Raw genomic sequence first — 18,532 nt, 5'->3', positions numbered from 1 at the left:
TATTATTAAGTAGTTCAAATTAGCTCCACTTTGACCAACTACAACATGCAACCAACTACAACTGCTTACATATTATTGCTTCAGTATTATATTAATCCGACACCGACATAGACCAGTCTGCATAATCAACATTTTTACTTTTCAAATTTTAAGTAGATTTTTTGCCATTTATTGATTTTTTACTTTTATTACTAAGAATAGCCTTATAAAATAATAATTATAATAGACAATATGTCTGTGATTGTGAGAAGTGGAAAACTATATTTACTCACAACAACACATATTTACTCAAGTAGAGTGTTTAGAACTTGTATTTCAGTGTTATACTACTTGCTACATTACAAACTATTTGACAGCTATACTGTAGGTACATAAAATACAATTACAAAACATATGATGAACTTAGTAGAAAATACGATCCATATATGAAGTGAAATGGAAACGTATACCTATATGTTATGCTACCTTTATAGCCAAAAGCCCATTGTAAGACTTTGTACTTTCTGCTCTCCATGGGAACATGTCCCCAACAAGTACCGTCACATGTGAGCTGTGGGATTTGGTCACTGTAACTTCTCTGCTCATTAGACAAAGACAGACAGGGAAAGGTCTTAGGCAGAAAAGACAGATAAGGATTCAGATATCAACTCTTAATTCTCAGACTATGGTGTGACCCAAGGCAGTGTCCCAGGACCTTTGCTGTTCTCAATTTGTTTGTTTTTCATTTTGTTCTTTGTCCACATCCCCTAAGATCCTCCACAGCTACTCTTAACTGTTCCCAAATTCACCACAAAAACCTCTGGGGATGCTGCTTGTAGCCACAATGTCCCAAAATATTTAAACACTCTGCTTTTAAATACTTGCTCTGTGGACAGTTTTACATGACAACACAAAACACATCTTTTTAATATAGCCTATAACTAGCAACTGTCTGTTTTAATCTTCTGTCATTTCTATTTAATGACTGTGTGATTGTGTAAATTCTAGTTTATAAATAGTAACACTCATTTTCTTCCTTCCTCCTTGTGTATACATGTGGTTATAAACTTGCATTTTGCTACAATGACAGAAACATCTTTGGGAACATTTTTAATTTACATTTACTTTGATATTTTTGTTTGGCTCATGTCCCATCTGCTAACATTGATGGGGTGGAATTTATCACCTGTACTGCAGGCAGCCACCAGGGGGCGATCGAGATGTGTTGGCTTCACATTTGGGGTGCTGTCACAACCATAGACATATTTACATACAGTCAAACGCTTTGAACCTTTGACAGGGAGAAATAAAGGTCATATGGCGCCCTCTGTCGACAAATAAGGAAACAACAGGAACATAATGTATTTTTCAGGATGGATATACAGTTGACTTCAGGCTCACTCCCTCTTGTTGCCATCTACAAGGCCTGACCGAAACCGGGACTGGACCGTGTGTGTGTGTGTCTTTCTCTCTCTCTTTCTCTCTCTCTGTGTGTGTGAATTCTGTGTGACTTCAACGTTACATGTTGTTGTGAAAAACAGCTGGATGCTACTCGGCTAGCCAGCTTAGCAGCTCCGTGTCTGCAGAGAGCGGTGAAGGTGTCAGATCCGATCCGCGCTGCAGCTGCTGGAGGATGGGCTCAGTGCCTGGTAGGTGACGGTGATTAAAAAAGAGAAATCTAACCCTTTCCGCCGTTCTGAGACAAATAACAGTGCTGCTGTGCACTTGTTCAGACCATAACTTCCGCAGTGATCAGTGAGGATGAGGAGCCGCAGTAACTCAGGAGTGAGGCTGGATGGGTATGCCAGGCTGGTCCAAGAGACTATCCTGTGCCATCAGGTGAGTCACACATAAACATCTGGATGATATACTGGAGAGCAGTCAGCGCTGTCAACTCATATTTATTTGTATTTACAAGCATGACATGTCCACTTTAGTCTACTTTCATATGATTGTGAGTTATTGGAATAATGTCCATCATTTTCTACTGTAAAAACATGTCAAATATGCAGTAGTATGCATGTTTTGTAGTGTAGCAGGTTCAGGTTCAACCAGTATGGGGCTGCATAGAAATAAACAAGGCGTGAGCAAAGTTCAGTCCCAGGAATAGGCTGAGGACCAGGAAACTATGTGCTTTTATCTCTCAGCACTCACACATTCAAATGCTGACAAAGTTTAAAGCTCTGAGCCAGATGGTGCACAGCTGATGGAAAGCAGAGCTGACTTTCTTTTAACACAGTATGTGTGCAAGTCAGGGTGTAGATTTAGTTTCAGGAGGGAGGGGACACAATGAAGTCTTGAACCAATAAACTAAATACAAATGCTTTATTATTAATGTCATAACTACTGAAATTACATTGTTTATTTTCTATTCTGTATAATCTTCTTAGTTTCTGTTTTGAAAGTAGTAGGATTCCGTAACTTTTGTGTAACTCTGTTATAAAGCTAACTCCCCACTCTCCAAAAAATGACCCAATAGTTCCCATAAATTAGAGAGCTGTACGTCTTATTAGTTGTGTTTAGAAAGTACTGCAGTACGATCAGTGACAGATTAAATTAGTTGGAAGCATCTGAGCAGTTGGCAGATGAACATATAGGTTTCTACAAGAAGATAGTTTGTATTGATCATATTCTGTATCCACAGTCAGACTTCCACCGATCACCTCCAGCCAGAAGGTTAGAGCAGCCTACCTGAGAAATAAAATGCTTATCTGTGGCCTAACAGAGACAAGTGTCTTTGATCTAGAGCACATGAGCTAATGAACATTTTATTAACTCTTACAGTCGCACTTTCTCTTATCTGGAAACTAAAGTGGTAATGGTGTGGACAAAAATAGGAGTTTGAAAAGTCTCTGGTGTAAATGACACCCCTGTGTGTTTGTTTGTTTCTCAGAACCCGGTGACAGGGTTACTTCCTGCCAGTACCCAGAAGAAGGATGCCTGGGTGAGGGATAATGTTTACAGTGTCCTGGCTGTGTGGGGGCTGGGCATGGCCTACCGCAAGAATGCAGACAGAGATGAAGACAAGGCCAAGGCCTATGAATTGGAGCAGGTGTGTTTGTCACAGAGAGCGAGAGTGAGCAATGAGAAGTGGAAGGGGGGGCGTGAAGGGGTAGGGGGTTAAAGTGTACAGCAGTGCCTGTTTGTTCTACCGGTTATGTTTGGTTAAATATTTAAAAGTAGCAAGCTTTGTACTTTACACTGAGCTTCAGTCAGAGTCAGTAGAATCTATATAAACTAAAACTATATAAAACTAAACATTTTGCTCTGAGTAACTGTTAACATGTGTAGTAAAATGTTTATGATAAATAATCAAATGAATACTGCCTGAGAATAGAGAGTAAGATACAGCTCTGCAGTTTTAATTGTTTATTATAAGGATTTGTTGATTGAAAAACTACTTGATAACAATTCAGTTATTTAAGTGGGTAAAAATATCATTTGGTGGCTGCAACCACACAAAAAATTGCATAACTCTGAGTTTGCAGCCATTGGAGTAAGTGAGCATATTTAGGACATCACTTTTATTTCTTGTGATTTGTGGTTCGTTATTATTCACATAATTTTTTTAAATTTAATGATAATCAATAAAGTTACTGACAATTTGTATATGACTATAATATAATTTTGCTTTACTGTAATATCAACACATTATCATGGTTGTTGATCCACAGAGGGACAAAAGTTGATTATATGGAATAGTGCTCAACCTCTAGGACACGTTAAGTCAACACAAACACAAGAGGTGAAATGTGTGGAAATGTAAATACAGTCACAGAAGACTATCAGCACTTGTCGTCCTTTTTTTCCCCTTTTCACAGAATCACAGCATAGTTTACTAGATTGAAAAATATACTTCAGACAACAGGGAAGTTTTATTAGATTTTTGTAGTTAATTGATGAACTGATGAACTGTTTCTTGGCAGAGTGTGGTGAAACTGATGCAGGGACTCCTGCAGTGCATGATGAGACAGGTAAGACACACCTGTGTTCACAGTGAGTGTTCTCATGTTCATCTGTGTTTGCACATATAAACATGGAAACAGCTGTTGTGGGAAAGTTTTGCTTCGCTCACTCAAGACCACACAAAGACACGAGAGAGCATTAAACATTATTAATTGTTGATTGCAGTTGTAAACACTGTACAATACATTCCAAATCAGAAGAAATTATACAAATTTCATGTAAGCCAAATGCAAAAATATTATTATCTCATATTTTTGGAGAGAAAGCATGTTGTTCAGCTGGCTCTTTCTCTAAAGACTACAAACATAAACCAGACGGCTTTATACATCTACAGGTCCCTAAATGGACACCACAAACTGTCACACCTTCTTACAAACAGATTCAGTCATAGGATCATCTCACAGAGACCTCATGGTTGATCGAGGTAGGGTGTCTTTACAGATATGCAGTTGACCCCAAAGGTCAGTAAACAACCCTCAAATAGAAGCAAGTTGAAGAATTCAATGAGTCTAGGAGTAGGATATCTTCACAAGCATATATATCAGAATTGACATAGTGACTCTGTTAACAACAGTAGCCTTCTAACAGTCAGCGTAAAAATAGACAAAGCAGGTTGATAAGTAGATCAGCCGTCTATTGACACACTACACTGATAACCACTATTCAAGTCTCTCTCTCACAGCTTGTCCAGATGTTTGGACAATGTCTGCTGTTATCTGCAAAAGCATGTTTTCAACCCAGTGACATAGAAGTTTCAGACAAACAAATCAGTAAGCTTAAAAACAGAGACTCCAGAATCTCTGGGATGTCGATGAGTCAAAAACCTTTGTAGTAATATGTAAATGAGCAACCATGTTAATGTTATGTCCTGCATATGATAAAAAACATCAAGTCTGAATGTGAAAGATCCAAATGTTCATGTAAACACATCTTCAAAGTCTTAATAAGAGAAAAAAAAGTTCACTAATATATAAATCTGACATTGTGGACTTTGAAAACCTTGAATCATGGATCTGGGGTCGAAGACACTGACCTTTAAATGGCAGCTTCCCCTTGCAAATCCAGCAAGGAACCTTTTAGTTGCATGTCTCTTGTGCAACAATGGCTACAATGCCCCCAAATATCCCACAAACAAAAACAAAAACACCTTCAACATCTGCCATATCCCTTGTTGGTCTCTTCTGGGGGAGATTATAAACCACTGAGCATTTGCATGTTCACATGTCTTCAGGTGGCCAAGGTGGAAAAGTTCAAACACACTCAGAGTACAAAGGATTGCTTGCACGCCAAATACGATACCCCTACCTGCGCCACAGTGGTCGGGGACGACCAGTGGGGCCACCTGCAGGTGGACGCCACCTCCATTTACCTGCTGATGCTGGCAGAGATGACAGCCTCAGGTAGGCTCTGAATGACACAGAGTGTTGCTTATTATATATGTTCGTGTCTTTTCTGTGTGTTTATGTGAATGTGTATTAAATTACATAAAGCTCAACAGAGACTTCAATTTTAACTTAAAAGATATGTTTCAAGCTCCATCTACACAATGAAAAAAACACAAGTACATTATGTGTGCAAACGAAACATGAGTTTGACATTCAACAAAAGTCTGAGGGTGACTGAGTGTGTCATGTTATCATGCAGGTCTTCGTATCATCTCAAACCTGGACGAGGTGGCTTTTATCCAAAACTTGGTCTTCTACATAGAGGCTGCCTACAAAGTGGCGGTGAGTAGCATTGTCAGAGGTTTAGGGGTGAGTTGAAAATAAATGATGAGAGAAAAAAGTTAAAGGTGGTTTAGTTTAGACATTGGAGAATTTGGTAAGAAATTATGTCATGGGAATTTTTTTCCCTCTTGAAGGATTATGGGATGTGGGAGCGAGGTGACAAGACCAACCAGGGCATCCCTGAGCTCAATGCCAGCTCTGTAGGAATTGCTAAGGTACTGCAATCAGAGGTTATAACTATTATTTTCAACATGTATAATGTATAATACATTAAAGACCAAAATGTTGTTGAAAACGTGCATGTTGGTGCATGGTTATGTGTGTTGATTTGTGTGTATGGGGCGGGGGGTGCAGGCAGCTCTAGAGGCCTTAGACGAGCTGGATCTTTTTGGTGCCCATGGAGGTCCGAAGTCAGTCATCCATGTTCTCCCTGATGAAGTTGAACACTGTCAGGTACTGCTGGCTCTGCCTCCAGCTGTCTCAACATGATAAACATTTGAGAGCCTGCCTTGTCACTTTCTTCTACTCAGTATCTCTTATTGTTTTCCCTCAGTCCATCCTGTGCTCCATGCTACCAAGAGCTTCAACTTCAAAGGAGATAGACGCTGGTCTTCTGTCTGTTATTTCCTTCCCTTCCTTTGCTGTTGAAGATTCTGAGCTGGTGGCCATCACCAAGTCGGAGATCATAAACAAACTGCAGGTGCAATCTCAGAACAGGAACCATTCGTTTTGGCCAACTGCACAGAAACACATGCAAGTCTGTTGTAAAATTATATAATTTCCGCCCTTTCGTGTACTTTCAGGGACGCTATGGCTGCTGCCGCTTCATCAGGGACGGATATCGTTGTCCTAAAGAGGTCAGATATACTGAAATAGACTTATTTAGAAATCTAAATGCTGTTTTTAGTGTCTGTAGAGAACATTTAGCAGTGAATCACTGTTGGTTATACAAATGGACACTCATCATCTAAAGTATGAAATGAGAGAAGAGATACACATTTTGAGTGGATGACTTGGGTGATTTAGTTTGTCTTTTATTGTAATATATTGTATGTTTCCTCCTAAATTGTGTTTCTGGATCTTGGATCTTGATGCCTATGCTGATTTTTGATTCACAGGACCCGTCCCGGCTACACTACGATCCTGCAGAGCTCAAGCTGTTTGAGAATATTGAATGTGAGTGGCCTGTGTTCTGGACTTACCTCATCCTCGACGGTATCTTTACTGGAGACCATGTGCAGGTAATAAAACTAAGCGCAGTCTCATTGTCATAGAAAAAACTTTATTTACTTATGGCAGTGCTGCAGTTTTGATATTGAACAAACTCTGTGCTCTCCACAGGTGCAGGAGTACCGTGAGGCGCTGGAGGGCATTTTGATCAGAGGGAAGAACGGCATCAAACTGGTGCCTGAACTTTATGCTGTACCAAATGACAAGGTATCCCATTCCCATCAGAAAAATACTGTACTGACAAAACCTACAATCCTCAAACAATCTGAAACAACTTCATGAAAGATATCAGATTATAAAGATGATGATGAAGACTGGTCTTCATCTTTTAAAATGTTTGTTGTGATTTTGGACAGCATATATCCATGTTTGACATGGAGCTACTAGAAGCTAAATTGTACTGCATTGTTTTCTATTATTTTTTTAATCTGGGTCAAAATAGATCAACAAGAATCATTCAGAATTTATCATTAATACAGTGTGTATACCAGAAAAATCCCACAGTAATGGTAGGGTGAGCTCTTCATTGTTATGTAAAATACTACAAATACAGACATTACTACCAATGACATGCTTTTAAAGGGCAAAGATAGCATCAGGGAACATCAGACTAAAAATGTGTTTATATTGTGTCTGAGCTGCTGTACCTACAGTAATGTTACATATATGACAACCACATGAGAATGAGAGCATGTTTCTCATCTTGCAGATGGAGGAGGAGTACAGCAACCCCCACTCAGTGGACAGAGTGGCCATGGGGCAGCTGCCACACATGTGGGGACAATCACTTTACATCTTAAGCTGTCTTCTGGCTGAGGTATCTGATCACACCACCTGTAATGTTAACTAGTAACACTTTGCAGCAGTCTGGTATTACTACAATATAACTGTCACTGCAGTAGACAGTGTCGCAGATCAGGAAATCTGGAATAATACAGATTTTATATTGGGTTTTACTGCTACATGATATTCTCACCTTAAAAATTGAGCCTTATAGACCTCATCTCTTTTTTTGTAAACACAAACTTATAATAAATCCATTGACATGGCTTCTTTTTGTAATAATTCGCTCTCTTTGTTTTCGTGTCTCTTTTTCTTTTTGATAAAAGGGCTTTTTGGCACCAGGAGAGATAGATCCTCTCAACAGGAGATTCTCTACAAACCTCAAGCTAGATGTTGTGGTACAAGGTTGGTTTTAGGGAAATATCAGGCCAGTGGTTTGATTACAAATCTTTTAGATCCTAAAATGAGTGTGAAAATTCTAGTTACAGGAAGTAAAGAAGAAGAAATTAACAGTTCTCCATCACAACAAATGTTGTTTTTAAACCCATGATCATACCACCGACTATTCCTGGACAGCCTAATGAGGCTGTAGTGCTCATTTCAGCCTACAAAACAAAGTTGTTGAATGAATGAAAAAATTGAGTGAACTTAGTTTTTCTCTAATTTGACTTATAATGGGGTAAAATGTTAAGTCTAGTTCTAGTGTCATGTCTAAGACTGTTCAGCTTGATATTACCTAAATTAACAGGCTTATCTTGTAAAGTGGCAGTTTTAATGCTTATCTTACTCAACTCTGCTTTATCAGACTTGGCCGACTTTCATTCACCTCAGTAATACTTAAACTCAGCTGCTAAATTTCACTGTGACCAAAGTTTTGGACTGACTTAAGTCCTAATTGAGACTCCACTTTGGCCAGCTGAACCTGCAAATATTAGTCTGAGTTTGAAAATGAACTTGACTGAACGACTGACCAACTAATCATCAATAGCACCACATCATTAAAGAAAGTTACAAAACAAGAATTTATTTTTAAAACATACAATACCAGTGATATCAGTAGTGTTTTATATAAGACGTACTACAGAGAAGGCATAATATAAGCATATAATGTCTTTCTTTTCTTTCTTTTGTGTCAGTGTGTGTTCTAGCGGAGACAGAGGAGATCCAGGAGTTATTGCGCGATCATGGGATTAACGTCCAATTGATATCGGACGTTTTGCCTATCAGGGTCATGCCTGCTCGCATCCTGAGTCATGTCTATGTCAGACTGGGTAAACAAGCATCAAGCACCTTTCCTCAGTCTGTTTGTTTGTGTGTGTGTGCGTGTGTGCATGTGTGTGTGTGTAGTGTGTGTAATAAAAATAGTTACATCCTCTTGTGTCTTTGCTACAGGGAACTGCAAGAAACTAAACTTGAGTGGGAGACCCTACAGACACATTGGAGTTTTGGGAACATCCAAATTCTATGAGATTAGAAACCGGACCTACATATTCACTCCTCAGGTAAAACTAGTTTATGGGTCAGTCATTCATTCACATCACTCTGAACTGTGATGTTCACAATCACTGTGGTGAAGCTAAGCAGACAGCACAGGTACTGATGAATACTTTGGTTTTTGTGTTTTTCTTTTTTTCTTTTGTGTCTCTATCTTCCCTTTTCTCTTTGCGCACTGTGCAGTTTCTGGATCAGCACCATTTCTACTTGGCACTGGACAACCAGATGATTGTGGAGATGTTACGCACAGAGCTCGCCTATCTCTCCTCTTGCTGGAGGATGACAGGACGGCCCACACTCACATTCCCCATCACCCACAGCATGCTGGGTAATAAGAACCCCACCCAGGACTCATCCAACTTTGACTCTGTCTCAAATCCACACTACATACTAACTGTATACAGTCTGTGTTTGTCTATATATATATATATATATATATATATACTAATCTGTCAGTTTGTACAAAAGAAATTACCACACAAATGGTAAACGTTACAAAAGTTTCGCTGTCTGACTCAATCAACTGTGCTGACTAAACTTAACAAAGAGAAGCAAAATGAATTTCCATCAAAAATGCTTTTTGTTTTCTGTGTGCTTCCTGAAGTTGTTTTAGCACAATGCGCTTTAATTCTAACTTTTTTAATCTATGAACAACTCCTCCATTTCCTTTGTGCATTGCATTGTGGGACTGTAGCGTCAATCAACACAACACTCGTAAAGGTTTTTGAATTTTGTTTACCATTGTGAACAAACTACCTTACATACTCAGAACCTGCATAGCTTTATTATGTAGTATGGATTTGGGACACTTCTTAAAGTGTAATTTTAAACAGCATTTTTCAGTCCAGCTGACAGATTTCTTATCCAAATGACAATCAGTGTATAATTTAGATGTTACAAGGGTGAAATATTGAATACTCCTACAAAAGTTACATTACTGAAATATGTAATTTATTCTAATGTAGCCTTTGATCTTTAATGTATCCATATTGTTATTTTGTCAAATTATATCGCTGCAATTCAGTGTAATTGTGTTTATGTCCAGTTGAAGATGGAGACACAATTGATCCGTGTATCCTAGCAACCCTCAGGAAACTACAGGATGGCTATTTTGCTGGAGCGAGGTCTGTTTCCATCTGTAACACATGACATCAAACTAATATTGTTCTGAAATTTTGAGGATAACAGACGTCTCTTTCAGGTGCAGATGTGTATATTTTGTGTATTTTATGTTCCTGCAGGGTGCAGATGTCGGACCTCTCCAGCTTCCAGACCACTTCCTTCCACACTGGCCTCAGCTTCCTGGATAAAGAGAACGATGATAGCTTACTTGAGGATGAGGAAGAGGAGGATGATGAAGAATATGGAGAAGAATACAACTATCGTGGGCTCTCAGGTACTTTATGTGTGTGTGTGTGTGTGTGTGTGTGTGTGTGTGTGTGTGTATTTTTCAGTAATATTTGATTCATTCAGCTGAACTGTAAGTAATGAAGTGTTTTGTATTTAACTGCAGGGGGCTCGAAGGACATGATGGACCAGTACCTCACACAGCTCCTCCACAGCACCACCACCTCTAAGTGCCATCTTCCTCCCATCCAGAGGGGGCAGCAACACGTCTTCAGTGCTGAACACACCACCAGAGACATCCTGTCTCTTATGGCCCAGGTTCAGGGGCTCAACATGCCCAGTGAGTTATTAGAAATCCAATCAATCAGCTTAGTAATATGTGGGTCTTGGTATTTGATGTTTGATGCTAGTGCTGATACAATACCTGAGAAGAACTTTTCAGATCAGACATTACTTTACAGTTTCTGCTACAAAAAAAAAAAAGGTTTTGAGATTTTATACCCAACCCTTCTAGAAGATAGTAAGTTACAGTTTATTTGGCATCATTATTATTCTCTTCAGTAGCTGGTGGTCACACATAGATTAAAAACATATTAGATTAAAACTAGATTGAAGTATAACTTTGATCTAAACCTTATTTACCAATCAAAACACATAAAATGAGAAATGAATATCATAAGAGATAGGTATATCAGTTTTTAAACCAACAGTGGCCGTAATAGTCCACAAGGCAATGCAGCCATATGTGAAACCTTTTGCTTTCACTCGTTTCAATTGTGAGTTTAACCACACCTGAAAGCAACAAGTAGAACAAAAAACCCACTGTTTAGAAGCTGTCAAAAAGATTACCAGGAAATTAAGACAAATCACACACAAGAAATGTAAATTAATTCAGAGGAACTCAAGATTACTCCTATAGTTTTAGTAATACATTGTTTTAATTTGTGTGTGTTTTAGAGTCTTCCATGTATCTACCTGTGACTCCGGCCATGAGCAAACATCGCAAATCTCTCAACCTACTTGAAGTTCCTCATCCTCAGCAGGTCTCACATACAAAGCAGCACAAGGTACGGTATGTGCAGCAGATCCTCAAGCAAGTAGCTTTGTTTCTTATCTGATTTCACTCTCCGTCTGAAGTGCGTTTGTCTAACATTGGTGTCCCCCCACAAGCCCCACAGTGCTGGTGAACTGCACCTGCCTCGAGACTCCCAGGGCAATACAGACTTTGCAACGTTGGTGAGGCAGCTGAAAGAGTGTCCAACTCTGCAGGACCAGGCTGACATCCTCCACATCCTTTATGTAATGAAGTATGGACACAGAGGCAACCACACGCACACAGCTTATTGGCAGTTTTGGCACATGTGGTTTACATAACTTTTTATAATTATCTGTCCTGTGCTTTCTGCTGCTGACCAGAGGAGCTGATTGGACGGTGGAGTTGTCAGGACCTGGGCAGGGCGGGGTCAGTGTGCATTCTCTGTTGGAGGAGCTTTATGTACAAGCTGGAGCCTGCAAGGAGTGGGGTCTCATCAGATATATCTCTGGAATACTACGCAAGAGAGTGGAGGTCCTGGCTGAGGTCAGTAACGAGTTTTAGTAATAATTTTTCATAGCAGTCAACAGGGTGGCTAAACAGTTAGAGACAATTTTGTTACCTTAGAGTCCTTTGTCAGTTGGCTCTTGACACTAGATGTCTCATCAGAAATAGACCCATGTACCTTAGACCTGATCCAAAATTTGGTTGACCTGAAAAGACCCAAATAGAGGGAACACCAACACTGGCAACAGTATGATGCTTCTTCAAGTAACTTTATTCTGCATTTCACAGTTCACACTCTCCATCTCACTTCAAAAAAGTACAATTTTCCACTATAGTTATGACTTTATCAAAGCTGACTAGTCTGCTCAAATCCAGTAGTGTGTAAGACATATTGACTCTCAGACCCACATCAATACAGTGGGATCCTACCTGTGAGGATCTTTACTCAATAAGCTTGTCTGTGACTTCACCCACAGTGTTTTGAGTTTGTTTTTAGTGTTTGCAATAATTTCATCAGCTGTTTGGACAATCCAAATGAGGTCAAGGGTGACCCAGAAACAAACACCCTGCACCTGACATGACTTAGTGTTGATGTCTGAGGGAACTGTCGAGGCAAACATGCCATCCAACATATTACAGTATTAGTCTTTAGGCTTTATTCTTATTGAACAATATTTTAAAACTCTGGCAAGGTCATTATTGATATCCCAATTCCTTTGGAAGTTTTCTTAGAGATCTGATCTGTAGCAGCAAATTACACATTATTTACTTGTAGACACTAAGAGTGTTCGGCATTTTCTTTTTGCTGAGTTACTCAATGTTGAATTATTTTTGACAGCTGATAGTGATGGTAGAGAAAGAAAAGAAAAAGAGAAAGTTACACATAGTCAAATAAAAGGCTTTTTCAGTTATTTCCAAAAGTAGCTAATCACTTGCAACAACTGACAAACAAATCACTTGCAACTCAGCCATTACATTTTTATGTTCAATTCATGGATAAACACTACCTACCTAACTAACTGTGCTGGTATTTTCCACACTTCAGTAGTGAAGTGTCTCTAAGCAACGTGCTGAATACAAACCAAATAACTTTTGGAGATAGCTGAGGGAAAATCAAAAAAATATGACGTTATTTTAATTTAATTGCATCTGCATGTGTATATTCCACAGGCCTGCACAGATCTTATTTCCCATCACAAGCAGCTGACAGTGGGTCTTCCTCCTGAACCCAGGGAAAGAGTCATTGCAGTGTAAGTCACAAAAACTGATGTGGCTGCAGAAGGCTGAGTGAATAAAAAACTCTTACTCCTCTGTGTTTCTTTTCCAGTCCACTTCCTCCGGACGAGCTGAACACTCTCATCTATGAAGCCAGTGGTCAGGACATCAGTATAGCTGTACTCACTCAGGTACATCTTTAACAATATGGACTGCTACAGGAGTAGCAGACACCAATCTTACAACTGTAAACTGTGTTTTGTGTGTTGATTATACAGGAAATCATGGTGTATCTAGCCATGTACATGCGCTCTCAGCCTTATCTGTTTGGAGAAATGCTCCGACTCAGAATAGGACTCATCATGCAAGTGATGGCCACTGAGCTTGCTCGCAGCCTGCACTGCTCCGGTAGGAAAACTAAGCATGCTTTCATGCACTTTTATAGTAAAAACACAAAAGATTCCCTGCACAGTAAAAATTAAAAACTGTGTGACACGTTTGTAGGGGAGGAGGCATCAGAGAGCTTGATGAACCTGAGTCCATATGACATGAAGAACCTACTGCATCACATCCTCAGTGGCAAGGAGTTTGGGGTGGAGAGGAGCAGTGAGTTTCTCCCTTTTTTGGTGTCTTTCCCTGTTTTTATTTATATATACTTGAGATTACACAATTCACAATAATACATTTAATAACAGCGTCTGGTAAAATGTATATATCTACCATTTACAATTCTGCTTAGGTATGATAGGAATGGTTGTTTTTCCAGCTGTGCATGTTCAGCTAAAAAACAAGTGCCACAATGTTATGTTTTTGTCTCTGTGTGTCAGTGCGCCCCATCCAGTCAACAGCCACCAGTCCTGCAATCTCCATCCATGAACTAGGCCACACTGGAGCCACCAAGACTGAACGCACAGGAATACACAAGCTCAAGAGTGAGATCAAACAGGTGGGAAAAAATATAAATGAGGTTATATGTTGTGGCATGTGCTTCATCTGCTTTGATCTATCTATCTATCTATCTATCTATCTATCTATCTATCTATCTATCTATCTATCTATCTATCTATCTATCTATCTATCTATCTATCTATCTATCTTCTCATAGTAACCGTGTTCTTGCTTCTGGTTGCAGCTGGATGACTCTCGGCCTCTCAGTGTGGGTTGGGTTTGATAACTTATAGCATGTGGCTGTTTCTAACATCAGTCTAATCAGCAAACCCACCGGATATGTCATGCTCATAAACCACTTGTGGCCTCTTAACATTTTTTGTGCCTTCCATAGCTGGAACGACTCTCACTCAATCACCGTCCGCATGTCACTAGAAGAAGATGCTTTGCTGCTGTCTCCATCAAGAGATTTAGCATTAGCATTTTGGCATGGAGTGGCATCGTTTGTTCGTCGAATGATCTTTCTTGTGATTAGTCATCTTTCATACTAGTTGAGTTTTAATTGCACTTTTCATTGTACAGATCAAACATCTCTGGTGACATTATACTGTTATTTGGCTGCAGTATCATCATAAATGAAGTATAAGAACCATGTAGCATCTCAAACTGTTCTCTGTCATCTGTCATCCATATCCATGTGTAGATCTGCAGCAGCGGTTTTTCCATGAGTAGCAATGTCACTTCGCCTCGCTCCACGGTAAACCATTTCACCACATCTGCTTAAAATGAACTTGGTTTTTCCTCTCGAAGGTTGCTGTGGTTATAAAGTATGTATATGCAGAGCAAAGTAGTCCTAAAACCATTTTTTTCACTCAGATTTGTTCATGTTTAATGTTGACTAAAACAGGCACCATGTGTACTGTACTTTAAGAATAAGGCTGTGTTATTTTATATTTACATAATAGTCAACATATATCCTAAACCAACAATGATGTTATCCTTGTAACAGGTATTATCTGTGTAGGCAAAGCCTAATCTAAACTATTAAAAGCTCCTACTGGAGTAGCACTGAGCCTCATATTTCTTGGAAGGTGTAGTTTATTCTTCTCTCTAACTGCATTTCTAAGTCCTTCCTGAAGAGGGACCACCCTCCCCTGTTGCTCCTCTTGATGTTTTTTGTGTGTGTGTGTTTTTCCTTTAAGACTTTGAGGCAAATTATGTCAGCATATATCAGACTGCAGCTACACAGACAACACTTGTTTGTTGGATAAATTGCATGTAGAGAAGTTGTAATTTTTAGAGTAATAACACAAAAAGATTATATAAAACCAGCCTTGTTCTTTAATGTGTCTGCTGAGGTTTCTTGTAGTAACAAGTATGATACAGCATGATATCAGTATGTATCAATGATTGCATGAACTGTGCAGCTATAAATTAGAGTAGAGAAAAACTAATTTTATATGTGAGAAAGAGAGACGGCCACTACACTGAACATATCAACCTTATTCACATTTATTTTAAATAGAAAGACATGCCTGTATACACACTGTAGCTTGTAAGAAAGCTCTGAATTATAAACCTGGTGATTTTTCACTTAGAAAATAGGACAACAACTACATTACATTAATTAGTCAGAGGTGTGAGATTCAGACACTACTGACAGTATATTTAAAGTACATTGAGATAAGGTTGAGAATCAGTGAAGTGGTCCATGAAATAAATAAGATGCTTCTTATAGTATCTTCCTGTCGTCACACCACAGCGATGCAGCAGCCCCTCCACCCCCAGTGGGATCTTGTCCCCAGTGGGCCCTGGTCCAGGTGATGGACAGCTGCACTGGGAGGAGAGACAAGGCCAGTGGCTGCGGAGACGCCGGCTGGATGGAGCTATCAACAGAGTACCAATGGGCTTCTACCAGAAGGTCTGGAAAATCCTGCAGAAGTGCCATGGTCTGTCCATTGATGGATACGTGTTGCCCTCCTCTACCACAAGAGAGGTATCTGCCCCTGTTTTTGGTGAACATTAACTTTAGACTTGTTGCTAACTGGATTTAGGACTTTCTGCATGGATGTGGATGTTGTTTGACCTCTTTGCTTTCTGTGTAGATGACAGCAGGAGAGATCAAGTTTGCGGTGCAGGTGGAGTCGGTCCTGAACCACGTTCCTCAACCAGAATACCGGCAGCTGCTAGTGGAGACTGTGATGGTTCTAGGCCTGGTAGCTGATGTGGACGTGGACAGCATTGGTGGCGTCATCCATGTGGAGCGCATTCTACATTTGGCCAATGACCTCTTCCTCACTGACCAGGTACTGCGACTGGCAAGAGAGAGATTTTCAGTCAACAGAATGTGCATTTATTTTTTCACCAGGTTTACTTTGTTCTGTCTCTTCTTATCTCAGAAATCTTACAGTGCTGGTGATTATTTCCTCGAGAAGGACCCAGCAACCGGCATCTGCAACTTTTTCTACGATAGCGCCCCCAGTGGCAGCTATGGCACCATGACCTACTTGTCCAAAGCGGTGGTCACTTATGTCCAGGACTTCCTGCCAAGTTCCAGCTGCTTGATGCAGTGAAAACTAGCATTGTTCATTTCTCCTGAACACCTGAAAAGGCATGTTTTATAAATGAAGGCTCAGCTGACCAAAAGCAGCAAAGCTTCTCATCATCAGCACGTACCAATTCATGCGGTGCTCATACTTATTTATCAATGAAGTCTGTAGCTCTCATAGTCTGATATAACATCAACGTGTCGGCAGCTGAATGCAAACCACTTCAGAATACAAAGGTTTATTTTTTCTTTGTGAGCCTGGACTGTGAACTTATTTATTACTTAAACATGCTGCTCATATGTATGTTTGCAGGATTTACTAACATCCATTTCATGTAAATTAATATTTACTAAGATGTAAGTACATCTGTGTGCTCTTGGTGTTGTATGAGAGAATATTATATCAAGTTATCTGACTTTTATTATTGGATATGTCATATATGTTATAATTCTGCTTCGTCCGGCACTTATCAGAGTAAATATGTACCTAATTTGTGTGCACAAATTAGTAATTTGATCTCGAAATTTATAATTTGGTCTCACAAATGAGTAATTATTTCCCTGACATCAATAATATATATAGGTTTTATTGTTCTTTAAAATGTTATTCATTTAATAATTTATTTTTCTACATGATTTTACTTAAACATGTTGGAAAAATAATGACATTTAAACCACTTAACAATGTTTACCCTCTAATTACTTAATTTTTCTCCACAAATGACTAATGTGTGCATATGAATTCACCAAAAAAATGTACCTTTAATATCTTCCAGGCTCTGTATAGCTGAGTGTTACTGAGATGTCCTTATTGTTGTCTTGTGTGAACATTAATCTGTATGGGAACAAGAATCATAGTTTCCTTTGAATGCCAAGAGGCCGGTGATACTGTTTTTGTCTTTGTGTGTTTTTTGATTTGTGTGTTTGGTACAAGATATGAAGTCCTCCACCTGCCTGAATGTTCTGCCTGAATCCCCTGATACTACTGATGAATGAGTCAACAGTTTGCATGTGCCTCAACATAACGAAGATCTGATCATTGGTGTACAGTGAAGATAAGTTTATTTACAGTACATCAGGGTAGAAGTAAGCTTTAATATACCAGTATGTACTAGTGTTTGTACATTGTACATATACATTATATATATGATTTATATGCAGAGAATTAAATGCTAGCAGATGGTGGTGAAGCACCTCGAAGGTTCAGTGTAAGTTGAAAAAGGTCTCTGTATGTCGGAGAAGAATATTTTACCACACTGTGGTACTTTTGTGCAGAGAACACAGAAAGGAAAAAAAGTTTAAATCAGTTTTCATTCAAGTGCTTTAATTGTTTTTGAAAGCAAAACAGAAGGAAACATAATATATATTTTATTGCTAACCGTAACTGTGATATTTTTATGTATTTAAAGTTTAAAGTATAAATAATTATTTTACTAAAACATTGTGAACTTCACCCATTAACATTTAAAGATGTTCTCCGTTACTTTTAGGATGCAGTTGCCCTTCATTTCAATACAATAATATGCTGAATAACACAATGTGTAAGTTAATATAATAAAGATCATTTGACCAATCATGGGAACCCTATGAGTAATCGTCTAACTGCAAGTTAATTGTGATTTTACTGACTCATGTCCTTTTGAATCCAGTGTCTTGTCTAATTTGCTCTTTTGCCTCCTAAAAAATAAATGAAATATAACTCCTTATTGGCCAGACTCCTGCCAACATACAGGAGCTGGCCAATCAGAGCTCTAGATGTTGGTTTTATAACAGTGGACTGTTTTATTATTTGAAAGAGCTCTATCTTAAAATTAA

General features: G+C 39.0%; 1 protein-coding gene across 3 annotated transcripts; it reads left to right on the top strand.

Annotated features, from left to right (window-relative positions):
* The first annotated feature begins 1,369 nt into the window (after positions 1 to 1,369).
* phka2 (phosphorylase kinase, alpha 2 (liver)) lies at positions 1,370 to 18,291 on the top strand. 3 transcript variants are annotated; one of them, XM_062424356.1, is made up of 32 exons: positions 1,370 to 1,628; positions 1,713 to 1,818; positions 2,873 to 3,031; positions 3,906 to 3,953; positions 5,177 to 5,345; positions 5,590 to 5,672; positions 5,807 to 5,887; positions 6,027 to 6,125; positions 6,226 to 6,372; positions 6,476 to 6,529; positions 6,791 to 6,913; positions 7,014 to 7,109; positions 7,612 to 7,719; positions 8,012 to 8,090; positions 8,822 to 8,956; positions 9,078 to 9,187; positions 9,363 to 9,507; positions 10,225 to 10,303; positions 10,421 to 10,575; positions 10,690 to 10,866; positions 11,484 to 11,593; positions 11,697 to 11,833; positions 11,943 to 12,105; positions 13,237 to 13,316; positions 13,394 to 13,472; positions 13,560 to 13,689; positions 13,786 to 13,887; positions 14,109 to 14,227; positions 14,873 to 14,926; positions 15,932 to 16,165; positions 16,275 to 16,475; positions 16,569 to 18,291. In XM_062424356.1, exons 2-32 carry the CDS (start codon positions 1,741 to 1,743, stop codon positions 16,740 to 16,742), a joined length of 3,708 nt encoding a protein of 1,235 aa, XP_062280340.1. In that variant the 5' UTR covers positions 1,370 to 1,628; positions 1,713 to 1,740; the 3' UTR covers positions 16,743 to 18,291. The 3 variants fall into 3 exon arrangements, with proteins under 3 accessions (XP_062280340.1, XP_062280349.1, XP_062280332.1); XM_062424365.1 differs by having other exon boundaries at positions 1,370 to 1,818; positions 10,693 to 10,866; XM_062424348.1 differs by having other exon boundaries at positions 1,370 to 1,818.
* Positions 18,292 to 18,532: the final 241 nt, after the last annotated feature.

The sequence above is a fragment of the Scomber scombrus genome, chromosome 1 (assembly GCF_963691925.1).
Source record: "Scomber scombrus chromosome 1, fScoSco1.1, whole genome shotgun sequence".
Taxonomy (NCBI): domain Eukaryota; kingdom Metazoa; phylum Chordata; class Actinopteri; order Scombriformes; family Scombridae; genus Scomber; species Scomber scombrus.
Note: the sequence above shows the minus strand (reverse complement) of the source record. Positions and strands in the feature narration are given on the sequence as shown.

What these genes read in the sequence shown, in the direction of transcription:
- phka2 (XM_062424356.1), top strand. Translation starts at nt 1,741, where the DNA reads ATGAGGAGCCGCAGTAACTCAGGAGTGAGGCTGGATGGGTATGCCAGG. An exon ending in CACATCCTTTATGTAATGAA is followed by an intron (nt 11,834 to 11,942) that starts GTATGGACACAG and finishes GCTGCTGACCAG; the next exon opens with AGGAGCTGATTGGACGGTGG. An exon ending in GTTTGGGGTGGAGAGGAGCA is followed by an intron (nt 13,888 to 14,108) that starts GTGAGTTTCTCC and finishes TCTGTGTGTCAG; the next exon opens with TGCGCCCCATCCAGTCAACA.